Source organism: Ammospiza nelsoni, chromosome 16, assembly GCF_027579445.1.
Source record: "Ammospiza nelsoni isolate bAmmNel1 chromosome 16, bAmmNel1.pri, whole genome shotgun sequence".
NCBI lineage: Eukaryota > Metazoa > Chordata > Aves > Passeriformes > Passerellidae > Ammospiza > Ammospiza nelsoni.
In genome coordinates this window covers 16,822,712-16,836,536 of record NC_080648.1, presented here as the reverse complement: position 1 = coordinate 16,836,536, position 13,825 = coordinate 16,822,712, and the positions used below count along the sequence as shown (strand labels likewise).

The 13,825-nt window shown below is 44.3% G+C and overlaps 1 protein-coding gene across 3 annotated transcripts in view; it reads left to right on the top strand.

Annotated features, from left to right (window-relative positions):
- The first annotated feature begins 2,983 nt into the window (after positions 1 to 2,983).
- CPEB4 (cytoplasmic polyadenylation element binding protein 4) overlaps positions 2,984 to 13,825 on the top strand; it is a 37,913-nt gene continuing 27,071 nt past the window's right edge. For 2 of the 3 annotated variants that reach the window (XM_059483433.1, XM_059483434.1), the window contains exon 1: positions 2,984 to 5,769. In XM_059483433.1, coding sequence (XP_059339416.1) covers positions 4,648 to 5,769 — 1,122 coding nt within the window. In that variant the 5' untranslated portion in view covers positions 2,984 to 4,647. The remainder of the gene's footprint in view (positions 5,770 to 13,825) is intronic. The other variant, XM_059483435.1, reaches the window with a different exon arrangement.

Sequence of the window (13,825 nt, the reverse complement as noted above, 5' to 3'; positions counted from 1 at the left end):
GACTGAGCTGGAGAGCTGCTTCCTGGGGATCCCACTTGCTTTCAGGTTCAGTTTATCTGTGAGCTTATCCTACTAAATTATCATTAGAAATTCCAGCTCTTGCAAGGCACACGGCCTTTGGAGTGCACCTGACAAAACTGAGGATGTTCCCCTGTGCTGTTTCACTGGGTGTGGGGCACTGAAGGGCTGAGCAAACCACAACCTCAGGGTGACCTTATCACTCTCACAGCTCCTGAAAGGTGGCTGTACTCGGGTGGGACTGGGCTCTTTCTCCAGCAGCACTGACACAACCACAGGACACAGCCTCAAGCTGCACCAAGGGAAATTTAGGTTGGATATCAGGAAAAAGTTTTTTACAGAAAGGGTGATAAAGTTCTGGAATGGCTGCCTAGGGAGGTGGTGGAGTCACCATCCCTGGGTGTGTTTAACAAAGCCTGGATGTGGCACTGGGTGCCAGGGTTTGGTTAAGCTGTTGGGGCTGGGTTGGACTCAATGATCTTGAAGGTCCCTTCCAACCCAGTGATTCTGGGAATTCTGTGATTGTTTCTGACTGACCAAAAGCAAGCAGCACATGGATTTCTCTACACCAGTTCAGCCACGCTCAGTTTTTCCTGTGACCTGAGTCACAGTCAAGCGTTTATTATGTGACTTTCACAGCAAGAGTGGCAGAATAAAAACAAGCTAAGAAATCTAATCCTCAGAGGAGAGCAGTATGTTCCCACTTGGGGTTTAGTCTCACAGTGAAGAGGTTGTTCAGGGGTTTATGATCCTGGAGATTGATGCTGGGGGGAGCCTGGGTAGAGCACAGAGCCATTGGCAGTCATCAGCTAAAGCTGCCTCAATGATGGCAGCTGGAGTGGCCAGAGGAATCCTCTCCTCCAAGGAACCCAGAAGAGTTAAAGTCATTCCAGAAATGAATCCATTAGGTGCTGATGGTGATTAGCAAAAGGTACCGTGATGATTTAAAGTACTTCAAGTGTCATTCAGACTGAAACCTCTTGCAGGTGAAAAGTGTTGGATACATCAGGACTGAGCTGCAGGGACCGATTTGGGGGATGTGGCAGCAAATCTGGGCAATCTCACCAGTGTGTGTGAGCAAATGCTACTGAGAGAACTCTCCCCTTTCCTTCCCATTTCAAAAGTCTTGAATACTTACTGTTGTGGTGAAGGTTTTCTATTTATTTGAATCTTATGTTTCAAATTTTGTCCAAAAGTTAGGTCATGGCATAAGCTACAACAAAATTAGTGTGATAAAGGGGTTAATTTGACTCTACAGGGATTTGAGCTTACAGCTTGAGTGATTTAAAAAACTGGAGCAACCTGGTTTAATGGAAGGTGTCCCTGCCATGGCAGGGGATGGAACTGGATGATCTTTAAGTCTCTTCCAACACAAACCATCTGTGATTCTGTGACCCTGTTGTCCTCTGTATTCTTTGAGACTCTTTTTACATCATCCAGCCACCAAAGTGAGAATTTCCTCACAGGTGGTTAAATCCACTTTTTTATAGAGAACCCTGACTTTCTTCAGTAATTTATTCTTCTTGGTAAATAATGCCTGCAACCCCTGCATATTGGTCAGGCATTTTTTGTCAAAAAGGTTGAATAAACAGCCATGAATCCTGCTGGGCAGCTGAACCATCCCAGCACTGGCCTTGAGGAACCTCCCATGATTTCATCAAATGATGTTTGTCAGGCAAAGTGATTAAAGGCAGATTTGAGAAATTCTGCTCGTATCACTCCAGTCCATCTGCATCTACCCTAATGCACTGTAAGGGTGTGCCTGAAATGAAATTAGGGCCACAGACTCAGTCTTTCCCAAACTATTCGTGGAACAGCAATCTGCTGCTGGAGCCAGGCCCGTGGCGGCCGGACAGAAGTGCCCGTTAACCCTGAGCCACAAGATGATGATAATAACATTATGACTAGAGAAATGCAGAGGAAAATAATGCCCACTATCAGATGAGCTCACAGGAGTTGCAAACAGTAAACAAAAGGGGAAATTATAACCCAGTCATCACATTTTCACAATGTTTTCACTGTATGTAAACAAGGCCGTTTTCACACATAGAAACAAGGTGTCTGTGATTGCAGAGAAGCAGGTTTATTTAATAAAATTGTTGGGAAATACTTGGTTTGGTGAAAGCATCATGCAAATTACAGTTGCGTCAGAGAAGTCTTGGAGCAAGTAGACAGCCCTCTACTAAGAGAAAACTTTTAAGGAAATGTCTCTGCATGTTTCCTTTTACACTTGATTTTTCTAATGGTGTACCTACATAGTTATTTTAATGCCACTATATTTTGATATTACATTTCTATTTTCATTTGCATGCTGTAATCTGTCGGTGTGGAAAAACAACGCCCATCCCCAAAATTAAGTAGTGTATAAACCAGATCTGTAGTAAACAGATTTTTAATGCTTGCCCTTGGATTACTTAGGTTGCACGGACGGAAGAAATTGTACCCTGCGAGGGTGGTGAGGCCCTGGCACAGGCTGCCCAGAGCAGCTGTGCCCGCCCCATCCCTGGAGGCATCCAAGGCCAGGCTGGACGGAGCTCGGAGCACCCTGGGACAGCGGAAGGTGGGAAGGTGTCCCCGCCATGGCAGGGGGTGCAATGAGAAGCTCTTTACGGTGGCTGCCGAGCGCGGCCGCTGTCTGTGACACCGGGCTCCGACAGTGACAGGTGACGCCCTGCCCTGCACAAACATGGCGGCCGCCGCGCTCCTCACTCCAAGATGGCGGCGCCGCCGGCATCCGCCTGACCTCCCGCCCGCACCTAAGATGGCGGCGGCGCCGCGGGCGGTGCGCGTCCAGCCCCGGGGTGGCCGCCCGGGCCGGGGAGTCCCTGCCCGCACCAAAGATGGCGGCGCAGCGCCGGGCGGAGCCGGAGCCGGTGCCGGGGGCGGGCCGGGGGCGCGGCCGCCACCGCCCCGGAAGCGCCGCGCGGCCCCCGCCAGCTGGTTGTCATTTGGTGCGGCCGCTCGGTCCGGGCGGCACGGGCTGGGCAGCGGCCGCGCGGGGACCAGCGAGGCACCGGCTGCGGCGGCCGCCGGGGGGGTGGGGGGCGGGGAAGGCGGCAGAAAAAAACACACGGAAAAAGACGCAAAACGAGGCGGCGGCAGCGGGGGCTGCGCGCCGGGGACACGTCGCCGGCTATCGAAAGCTGTCGATCGCCTCGTCCTTCCAGCTCCCCGCAGCATCGAGCCCGCGGAGACCCCCCCGGTGCGGCCGGTACATGAGGGGCACGGCCCGGCCGCAGCCCAGCCGAGCCGCCGCAGGGCAGGGAGCGCCCCGAGCCGCCGCCGCCGCCGGAGCCCCGAGCGCTGCGCCCCGAGACAGAGCCTACCCCGACCCCGCCGGGCGACCCGGGAGAGCCGCTTAAACACCTTCCATGGGGGAGAGAGGAGCCCGGCCGGCCGCGCCTTCCCCTCCCTGCCGGAGGCTGCTGCGCTGCTGAGGTAAAACCCCTCCTGCCTTGCCCGGCTCGAGCGAGGGCGGGGGACGCGCGGGGCACCCACAGCCCGGCCCCGCTGGATGCCGAGTGCCTGAGGAGGGAGCGCGATCCGGGGGCTCGCTGGGCTGCGGGAGCCGCGATTCCCGGGGAAGGAGGCGAGCCCCGCACCACAAAACACCCCCCCGGCAGCAGAGAGCGAGAAAAAAACCTCCTTCCCCTTCCTCCTGCACAACTCGCTGTCCCCTCCCTTCCCTTTCCCGAACGGTGAATGCTGATTTCTGAGATGAAAACCTTCCTCCTCGGACAGTCAGGACTCATATGAAGGACACGCAAATATTGGATCATAAATAAGAAGCGAGTCTGGCGAGCTCAGAAACCCAGCCCAGAAGGAGCAGCATCAAGAATCCACCCTTCTCCTGCACAACTCACTCCCCACCCAACACACAGAGAATACTGATTTCCTGAGATAAGATCTTACCCCTTTAAACAACCACACACACGCACACACACGGTGTATATTATTGCTAAATATAATAGGTTAAACCCAGCAGCAAGGGATAAAGCCTCTTCTGCAACTCACTCCCCCATTTCACCCTTTTGAATGCTGAGATCCTGAGGTAAATTTTTCCCTTGTCCACAGCAAAGACTCTTTTTGAACAGGACACAAATATATATTAGATTATAGAGATGTATTAAATTATTCCAGATTTAAATCTATTTTTTGCTGCCAAGGGGTTGAGGGACCAGACGTCATTGTATTTTTTTTTCCTTCCCTCTTAACTCATTTATGGGCGAGTCAAGGCTGCTGAGGAGGAAAAAAACAGGATAGTTAGAATCTCTTTATCCTTATTTCCCAGAAGCTTATTCTCTCATTGCTGTGCATTTCCTTTAGAAAAAGGAAACCTCTTATTTTGTGAACCAAAGATTTATTTTTCCCTTCCTCCTGGCCAAAGGAAGGAAACGGACGCAAATTGACACATTGAACTAGTTGAAGAGATCTATCTTTTGCAAAAAGAAAAGAAAAAAATAAAAAAGCAAACATCTTTATCCAAATCTGAAATAAACAGCGTGGAGGGAGACACTGGAATATCTAGCGAAAACCAGGATACTTGCTAATCTTGCCTCACAGGGGACAAGCTAAACACTAAACATCAACTTGTTCTTACAGGGAGGATTCAAACCCTAAATATAATAAATGGGGGATTACGGGTTTGGAGTGTTAGTGCAAAACAACACTGGAAATAAGTCAGCTTTTCCAGTCAGATTTCATCCACATCTGCAGCCTCCACACCATCATCAAAATGCAACCCCCAGCCCTGCTGCTTTTATAAATAATAACACAGCTGCCAATGGCAGTAGTGCTGGGTCAGCTTGGCTCTTTCCTGCTCCAGCTGCCCATAATATTCAGGATGAGATTCTGGGGTCAGAAAAATCTAAAACTCAGCAACAGGAAAAGCAAGAGTCCCTAGAAAAACAGCAGCTTTCCCCTGGTCAAAGTCAGGAAGCAGGCATGCTCTCTGAACCCGAGAAAGCTAAAACTGAAGAAAACCAGGGCGATAATTCTTCAGAGAATGGCAATGGGAAGGAGAAAATAAGAATAGAATCGCCGGTTTTAACAGGATTCGATTACCAAGAGGCTTCGGGGCTCGGTACTTCGACACAGCCCTTGACATCCACCGCATCTTCTCTGACTGGTTTTAGTAACTGGTCTGCAGCTATTGCTCCTTCTTCTTCTACAATAATCAATGAAGATGCAAGTTTTTTCCACCAGGGAGGGGTCCCTACTGCCTCAGCTAATAATGGTGCTCTGCTGTTTCAGAATTTCCCACATCACGTCAGCCCTGGCTTTGGCGGTAGCTTTTCCCCCCAGATCGGACCCCTCTCTCAGCACCACCCTCATCACCCCCATTTCCAGCATCATCACAATCAGCATCAGCAACAGAGGAGGTCTCCTGCAAGTCCTCACCCACCTCCATTCACACACAGAAATGCTGCTTTTAATCAGTTGCCTCATTTGGCCAATAATCTTAACAAGCCACCTTCTCCGTGGAGCAGCTACCAAAGCCCATCGCCCAGCCCGTCCTCCTGGAGCCCCGGCGGCGGCGGCTACGGCGGCTGGGGAGGCTCCCAGGGCCGAGACCACCGCCGGGGACTGAACGGAGGCATCACCCCCTTGAACTCCATCTCGCCCTTAAAGAAGAATTTTGCAAGTAATCATATCCAGCTGCAGAAGTATGCACGACCCAGCTCGGCCTTCGCTCCCAAATCCTGGATGGATGACAGCTTGAACAGAGCTGACAACATTTTTCCCTTTCAGGTGAGCGCACTCTGTTGTCTCCATAAAAAAACCCTAAAAAACCAAATCTCCCCAAAGAGCATTAAAATGCCCTGGTTGTGGGATTTCTGTGCTTGCAACTGAAAAAAACCATATGGCCAACTTAAAATGTCATAGTGGGAATGATCCTCCAAGCTGTGATTCATGGGGTTTTTTTTAACAGTGATGGTCATAAATATCTATTGCACACCAGCCATCTGTATTGGCCACTTTGCTTCAGCATAACACTTACACACAGAAATAGCCAGTGGAGAAATTCACTGACAATATTTCAACAAAGAGGAAAAAGGAAAAAAAAAGTGCCTGGTGGAGTATGAGAGATCTGAGGCCTTTGAAGGCATTCAGCAATGTACCACATCTGAGAAAAAGTATGGAGTGATTTTATTTGGTTTTACAGTATCACATGGGCTTGCAGTGCAACATAATTTTTGTAGCATTTTTGGGGGAAACTTTGCTTTCTACAAATAATGGTAATCAGTGCAGTTTGCTCTCCTCAGGAATGGCAGCAAATTTTGGTTACAGGCCATTAAATCAGCACTAAAAATAGATGTGGATGAGATCAGTTGGTGGTCTCCTGTATTTTGCTGTGGCCTTCTCCTGGCAGGAGGCAGGTTGTCTGGCAGCTCAGCCTCTCCTTCTGGGCTGACTTGTTATGAATTTGAAAAGAACTGTATAATGTTGAACCTAATTTGCAGTAGGAATTAAACCAGAAGTCCCCTTCTTTTCATTTGACCACCAGTTAAACCCAGCTTTTATGTGTGTGTGCGCCTTTTGTAAACTCCTTTAGGGTGAATTAAAAGACCCAAGAGTTCTTTTACATTTCCAGGGTTGTTTTTCAAGCTCTTCAAATGAGGGCAAAAGTAAAATTCTCAACGTGATTGCAGTATTTCTTGCCATGCTGCAAGAACTGGGGTGACCTACTTAAATACAATTTCAAAGATACAAACTGTGCAATGTGTCTCATGATGTGAAGAAACAAAAATACATTTAAGAGTGATTTTGTGGATGTGGGGATAGTTGGGTTCTTTGCAGACTGCAGGTTTTTGGTGGTGTGCAGGCCCTGCTGACAGCACAGCAGCTGCTGGCAATAACTTTCCTTCAGAACCTTTTTTTCTACTGCAGTACTACTGACTGGTTCACTATCAGGTAGAGCCCTTCCAAATTTAGAAAGCAAAGTAATAATTGATTTTAATGTCAGGATTTATAATGAATATAATGAAGCTGTGGCCAGCATACCCAATTTATCCAGTGAAAGCATTAGGAAAAGGGACCCAGCTGGAGCTGGTCTTTTTTCAGCCTCACTGCAGCAAGCCTTGGCTCACGGTTTGATTCACTCTGTACCCTGACACGTAGCTGATGTTGAGAGTGACAGAATGAGATCAAGTGTGTCCTTGCTGCTGTGTGCAAGCCCCAAATATATACACAGGCAGAGCAATGTGCTTGGATTGGCATCAAGGAAATTGCAGGAAACTGGCAAAGTCAACCTTGACTTCTGGATGGTGTTCCAGACACAGAATAGCAGACACACGTAGTTTGATCATGGTAAAGAAATCATTTTGGTGTAGCATGTTGGTGTCTGTTTACATAAACACTCTGATGGAGCTGTACATGTCAAGACCAAGTCTGACACTGCTTCATGCCAAGAAAAGGAAAGTGTGGAGGGAAGTGCTCTCCAGCCTGTTACCATCACTTGTGTGAGGAAGAGGGCAGGGCAGCAGAGCAGGACTTCAGCACCGCAGCCCTAGAAAGATGCTGATTAATTTTGAAGCCATCTTGGACAACTTTTTTTTTTTCTTTTGTATAAAATCTTTAGCTCCTTTGGTCACTTTAGCTGAGTGTTGAAAGCACGGTGAATTTTTGAATCACTGGAAACAAATGATGTAAAATTTGACCTTAGATGTCTTTTTATTTTTTTTCTTGACTATGCTGATTCTATTCCTGACTCAAAGCAGAATTTTGCTTATTACTATTTGTGTTCAAGCATCTCTCTCTGTCTTTCTCTCTCTCTCTGCCCCTGAAGTATCCTTGCTGATGCAATCATGTACTGGACAAGGCTATTTTGTTACTGGAATCTTCTTAGATTCCTGTTTAGGAAATAATTGAAAGCTGTCTTTGCTGCAGCAACATAATGGAGTAATTTGATACAACAATCCCTTTCATTTAATATTTATGTTTTGCTGCTTAAATCATTAACAAGTGGTGCTGCAATCTAGTGAAAATGAGTTTCTTTAGAAGGCAAAATGTAAACCAGCAATTGCAAATATTTGGGGATTGCTTTCTTTTTTTCTTTTCCTCAGAGGTTGTGTCTATTCCAGAGCCTGGTGGCACACAGGATTCTGGCTGTGTTTTGATGGAAATCTTGGGGTGACCAGGACTAAGAGCTCTTTTCCTCTTTGGAGAGGCTGGCATCACATAATTTCCCTGTGAGCCACTGATGTGAACTCCTGCTCCCTTCAAACATCCCTGCCCATCCCATGGGATGAAATGGGTGCTCCAAATGGTGCAGATGAAAGGAAAATACTGTGGTGATCAGTTTGATAACCTTGCAATTTGATGATGCCTTGCCTTGGCACTGAGAGCTGCATGCAAACCCTGTGCTCTGAGTGTTTTGCATTTGGAATCCTGTCTCCTGCAATTCCCAAACCACACTGGCTGCAGGAACCTCTTGCAGGGATGGAACTGGCAGCAAGGTCAGAGAAGACTTAACCAGATCTGTTAATGAAATTAACTTTTGATGTTGTGCTTTAGCCACTGGGCAGGCTCCCCCCTTCAAAGATCTTTTGAAAAGAGAAAAGCCATTGTTCTTTGTGTGTTCGTTTGAAAAGGAAATGGTCTCCAAATGAAAAAATGGTTCCTGAATTCAAATTAAAAAGCAAAAAAACAGAGTCTTTTGGCTCTCACAGCCTTCCATGAGAATTAATATATGAAAATGCTTTGAGTGGGACTGTGGCACCTTCCCAAGTTAGTGATTCTTAAGAATAATTCCTTGTCCTTCTCTCCCAGCAGCAGTGACAAAGTTGGTGCTCAGTAATTGCGTTTCACGGCAGCGCTGCCTTCAAGATTGTTTTGGCTTTCCTTTGGCTGTGTACTTGCACTTCCTCATGAGTGGAACATCCTGCCTGTTATGCAATGCATAAATCTTGCTTTGATAGGCATTTCCAGCTTTCCAGATCTCATCTTCAGTGCGTGAGGATGTTTTTTAAATGGCTCTCTGAAGGCACAAGCGAGTGAAGCAATAGTGCTCAGCTTTCTGTAAAAATGCTTAAAAAGAATTTGTGTTTCTTCCTGGAATCAGGCTCGAAAATAACTGCCCATTTCAAAGAATTTTGTACATGAGAGCAGTTCATTGTATCCACTTGTTCAAAATGTTTTTTCCTTTCTTCCCCAGTGGCTGGTTTCCAGGTATATAACCCCTTCCAAATGCAGCCAGGGCCTGTGCCAGGGAGACTTGCTCTTCCCCCAGGCAGATATGGAATGTTTGAGAAAACACATTTGTGATTACAAAACGTGTTTGAATTCCGACCTCTACGTCAGCGTTTGTTTGCCCATAGAAATGGCCTGATTTAATAAGTGCATTAAACAAATTCACAGGGAGCTGGAATTAAAAAAATAGCCTCTTGAGTGAGTTTGCCAAACTTTCCTCTTGAAGGGATCTTGCAAATAAATTTCTTTACTGTTCTTTGTTTTAATATTTGGGTTTGAGGAACCTTTTCATAACTCACGATGGCTGGCTGCACAAAAAGAGCTTATTTGTTTTGCAGAATTTAATTTTTTTATTCTAGCAGCAGCAATTATTCCCAATAATTTCAAGGTATTACTTGAAAACAGGGCAAATCCTTGAAGCTGGGTTTTTAAACCCGTTCCCCCATTTTTGTGTAACTCCATCAGCTGTGCAGTAATTAGTGTTTTGTGTGCTGTTCCCCACAGCTACTGATCTGTGGGATTAGCAGCACTCTAATGTGGTATGACATGCACAAGTTAAGTGCTGTGGAAGTTAACACTGTTCTTGTTTTATAAACTTACTACTGACGTTCATACTTGGGCTTTGGCCCTCCTGTGTGGTTTTGACCTCAGGGTTTCTGTTTAAAGAGAGCTTTTGTTAAGAAGCTATTTGAGTTATGTTTGTCTTTTTCCTAGGATTAAAAGGAGTACTCTTATTAAGCATTTTGCTTTGAAAGTTGCAGCCCAGCAAAGAATGAGAATGTAAGATATTGTGGAAGATGCATGATAAACTTAATGTGCAGCTAAAATAGAATCACACATTACAAACATTTCCAGTAAAGGTTTGTCATTTCTAGCACTTAAAAAGTTGGACTAAACTTTGTGTTTTGTGCCACTTCATTTTTCCAGCTCTTATTGTTCCCTGGTGAAGCTATAAAAGATGATCTGGGCAGAATGCAGCAACATCCTTTCAGGAAAAACCTGTTTATTCAAAGCCTTTAATTCACTGGTATGGACTGGGAGCTGGAATACAGGGTGCTGGGAAGGAGGAGAAGCTTCCCCAGAAGCAGAATCCAGTCCAAATTTGTGTTGCAATTGAAAGAGAAATGTGGAAGTTGTATTTATGATGATAAATATGGTGATACTGTGCCTGAGACATGTGGCTGTGGAGTTGTGGGAAATGGGAACAGGGTTTCAGAAAGTTTCAGGCTTCTCCTGCTGTAATTAAGGTACAAATGTAGCTGTGAGGTTTTTGATTTGGACAAAGATTTCAATATCTAAAACAAGCCCCAGATTTACAACTACACCTGCTCCATAAATGCTGATCAATAAATTGCTTCATGCAATGACATCTTTTGCATTATTACTGATGCCTTGGACTTCAGATCAACCTTATTTTAAGTGTTCAGACCTTGATTTTTTGGTGCACTTTGGGATTTACCACTGGGAGGCCCATCCTGGGAAGTGCTCTCAGGTTCTGGCATCTTAATTAAATTATTCAGGTGAAGGTAATGCTGTGGGTGCAGGCTAAATATAGTGACTTTATACAGAGTTAGTAGTTAAATTAAATGTGCATTTTTCTGATGTGCAGGAGAATTAATGCATGGGATTTTAAAATTCAAAGTATGATCTTCCTGTAAAGGAAAAATTCCTGTGGAATTTCTTTTGCATGGGAGGATGACCCAGTGTATGTCAGACATGTTATGCACCAAGTGACTTTCTTTAGGGATGAGAAATAAAATTATAATAGGGATTAGAATTTAATTGTTTTGTAGGCAGAGATGGCCAGGGTAGAGTTCACAAATGGTTTGTTGGTCATTGTAGACATTTACAGGCTCAAGAAGTCATTTTTCCCCAGATCTGGAGGCTGTCACCTCTTGTACATTGTGCAAACAGCTCTGCTTATTCCAAATTATGTTTAATGAATCTCTTCTGGGATGTTGGCTGAAATTTTCAACACAGTCATGTATTAAGACTGCAGGTTGATTTCTTTCTTTTTGGTTGTTTTGTGGCTTTAGTTTGTTTAATTTGCTTTGTGCTTTGTTTGTTTGGGTTTTCTTTTTTGAAGTTTTTATTGTGGCCTCGTGTTTACCTGATGTCTGTATGATTCAGTTCTATTTGAGCCCTCTGATAAAGCAACATTTTAGACACCCTAAACAAACTTGTGTAAAGCCAAGTTCTTTTAGAACCCAGGTAAATAATACCAGGCTGTGGTTGCCACATTTTGTTACTGAATTGTACATATTCTGCTTTAGTCCAGGGTAGTCATTACCCCTGTATATTTTATTTATCAATAAATAAGTGCAAAGCAGCAATCCAGCTCCAAAGCACTGTAACTTTGTGAATTGCTTCATTAAAACCATCACCATATTGTTATTAATTCTTTCTACATGAAATCTTTTAAAGAAAACATTTTTTCCCTAAGTTCAGTGTGGTTTATGTGCTAAATAAGTAATATAAAAAAGCTCACATTTAGCTACTGGTTTGTGTTCAATATTTTGATTATTAGAGCTATTTTTGGATGAATTATTAGAGCTATTAGATGGATTAGCTATTATTTAGATGGATTATTAAAGCTATTTTTGGATTAGAGCTTTTGGGATGAAATGCAGAGTTATAAATGTCTTCAGAGGTTTGGCCACCCCCACTAACCTTCACCAGCCTTTATTTTTTTTTAGGTGCATAATAAATGGATATATTTCAGATATGGTTCTATCTTACAAGATAAGACTGATGAAATCTGTGCTGCTGTTTTCAAAGTAGTTTCATTATAAAAATGACTTTAATTTGTATAAAATTCTCAAAACTACCAATGGTGACTTTCTCTATCTCTAGTAATGTTCAACCTGTCAATGCAAATAATCAACTAAATTAATGGATTTTTTTTAATATGAAGCACTGTGCAGACCTGTGACCCAGCTGAGCTTGGCACCTTGGCTGGGTTTTATTTAGGCCTGAGATCTTTTCACTGGGTTGATGTACAGAGTCTTCCTCATCTATGCCAAGTTTTAGCCATTCCTCCTTTTCCTGGGAGGGAAATATCACCAGTTAATCTGTTGTATCACTGTGCAGGGTTGTGTTTTAAAGTGTTTGCAGTGTGATTTGCAGCTTAAGGACCTCACCCTGGAAGAGGGACAGCTTGTGGTTCACTTGAAAAGGAAAATAAATTCCTCAGCACCAAATGCTTCCATTGGAGAATGCACTTCCTTGTGAGCCAACCAGTTCAATTCCATTTTGTCCCTTCAAATGTTTAAATTCTCTGTTCTCAGTATTAAAAATGAGCATTGCAGCAGCTCAGGCCAACATAACACAGATATTTTAGAGAGAAGAGAGTTGCTTCAGGCTCAGGTGCTCGGCTCAATAAACTGGGGATTGCTTGGCCTGGGTCACTTCCTTTGTGTCTCTCACACAACTGAAATGTGAAGTGCCACAATTCCACCAAGATTTGGAATTGCTGAGGTTCTGCACTTGGTGAAATTCGAGTTTTGTAGCTGTTCATGGGGTGGGCTTGAGGTTAACACAAGAATTCAGGAAGGAGAAGCTGCTGAGGGACATCAGGTTTGCAGTAAATGCTCCCACCTGTGTTTTAGGCTATTTTTGTCATTTTCTGAGGACTGCTGGAAATGCAGAGGTTGCCTTTTAATTTAATATCCATTCCTGAGTTACTCAACTGTTGGATCCTAATGGATCCAAAACCTGAGGGCTTGTACTCACTCCTGCTAAGGGATTTTAATGCAACTAGACTTTGAAATAGGTAAGAAATAGCAATGTTTAAACCAAACCAATAAATTAAATCTGCTAGGACAGGCAGAAAACTGTAGGAAATCTCTGAAAGAAAAGCACAAAATTGAAGGATTTGAACGTTGCTGATATTTTCTCTAAGGTGCCTCAATTATCTTGTAATAGAAATGACCAAGGAAATCAATCCTGTGGGGAGACAGGGCAGTGCTGTGCTTTTTATAGCAAATTTGATATTTGCTAGACTTAATAAAGGAACTGGTTCCAAACTCTGGCCTTTTTAATGCTATTTGAGACACAGCACATCCGGGTTGGAGTACGTGGCCTGTTCTGTCTCAGTAATAAACTGTTCTGAAGAAGGGAAAAATACCAGGAAATTCGATTGAAAAATGGTATTTTTTAGTGATCAGAATGTAATTTACAACTTGGAAATGGATCAGGAGCTGGTGAGTTCCTGCTCTTGGAATGGTTTGAGGTATTTAAAGTCCAGAATGAGGGATCAGTGAAATCAGGAATGGCCCTTGCAACACACAATCACTGCTGCTTCAGCACTGAAATAAAGCACTTTATAACTCACCACTGCCTTTCAAAATATTCCAAGCTGGATCTGTGTGCTTTGGAGAAATTTCAGCTTCACAGCCAGTGTTAGGGACAAAAAACACACTCAGTGCTGGAATAACAAGAGTTGTGGAGAAGGAAAAGAGCAAAAATGTCCAAAATTTCTCTTGTTTGAACAGAGATTTCCCAATGCTTGAGCTCCATTCAGAGGGAATTCCTTAGAACAGGAATGAAATAAAATCTTTAAAGCTGATGGTAGAGAGCTTCTTGGACAAAAAAAAAATTAAAATCAGGGTAGATT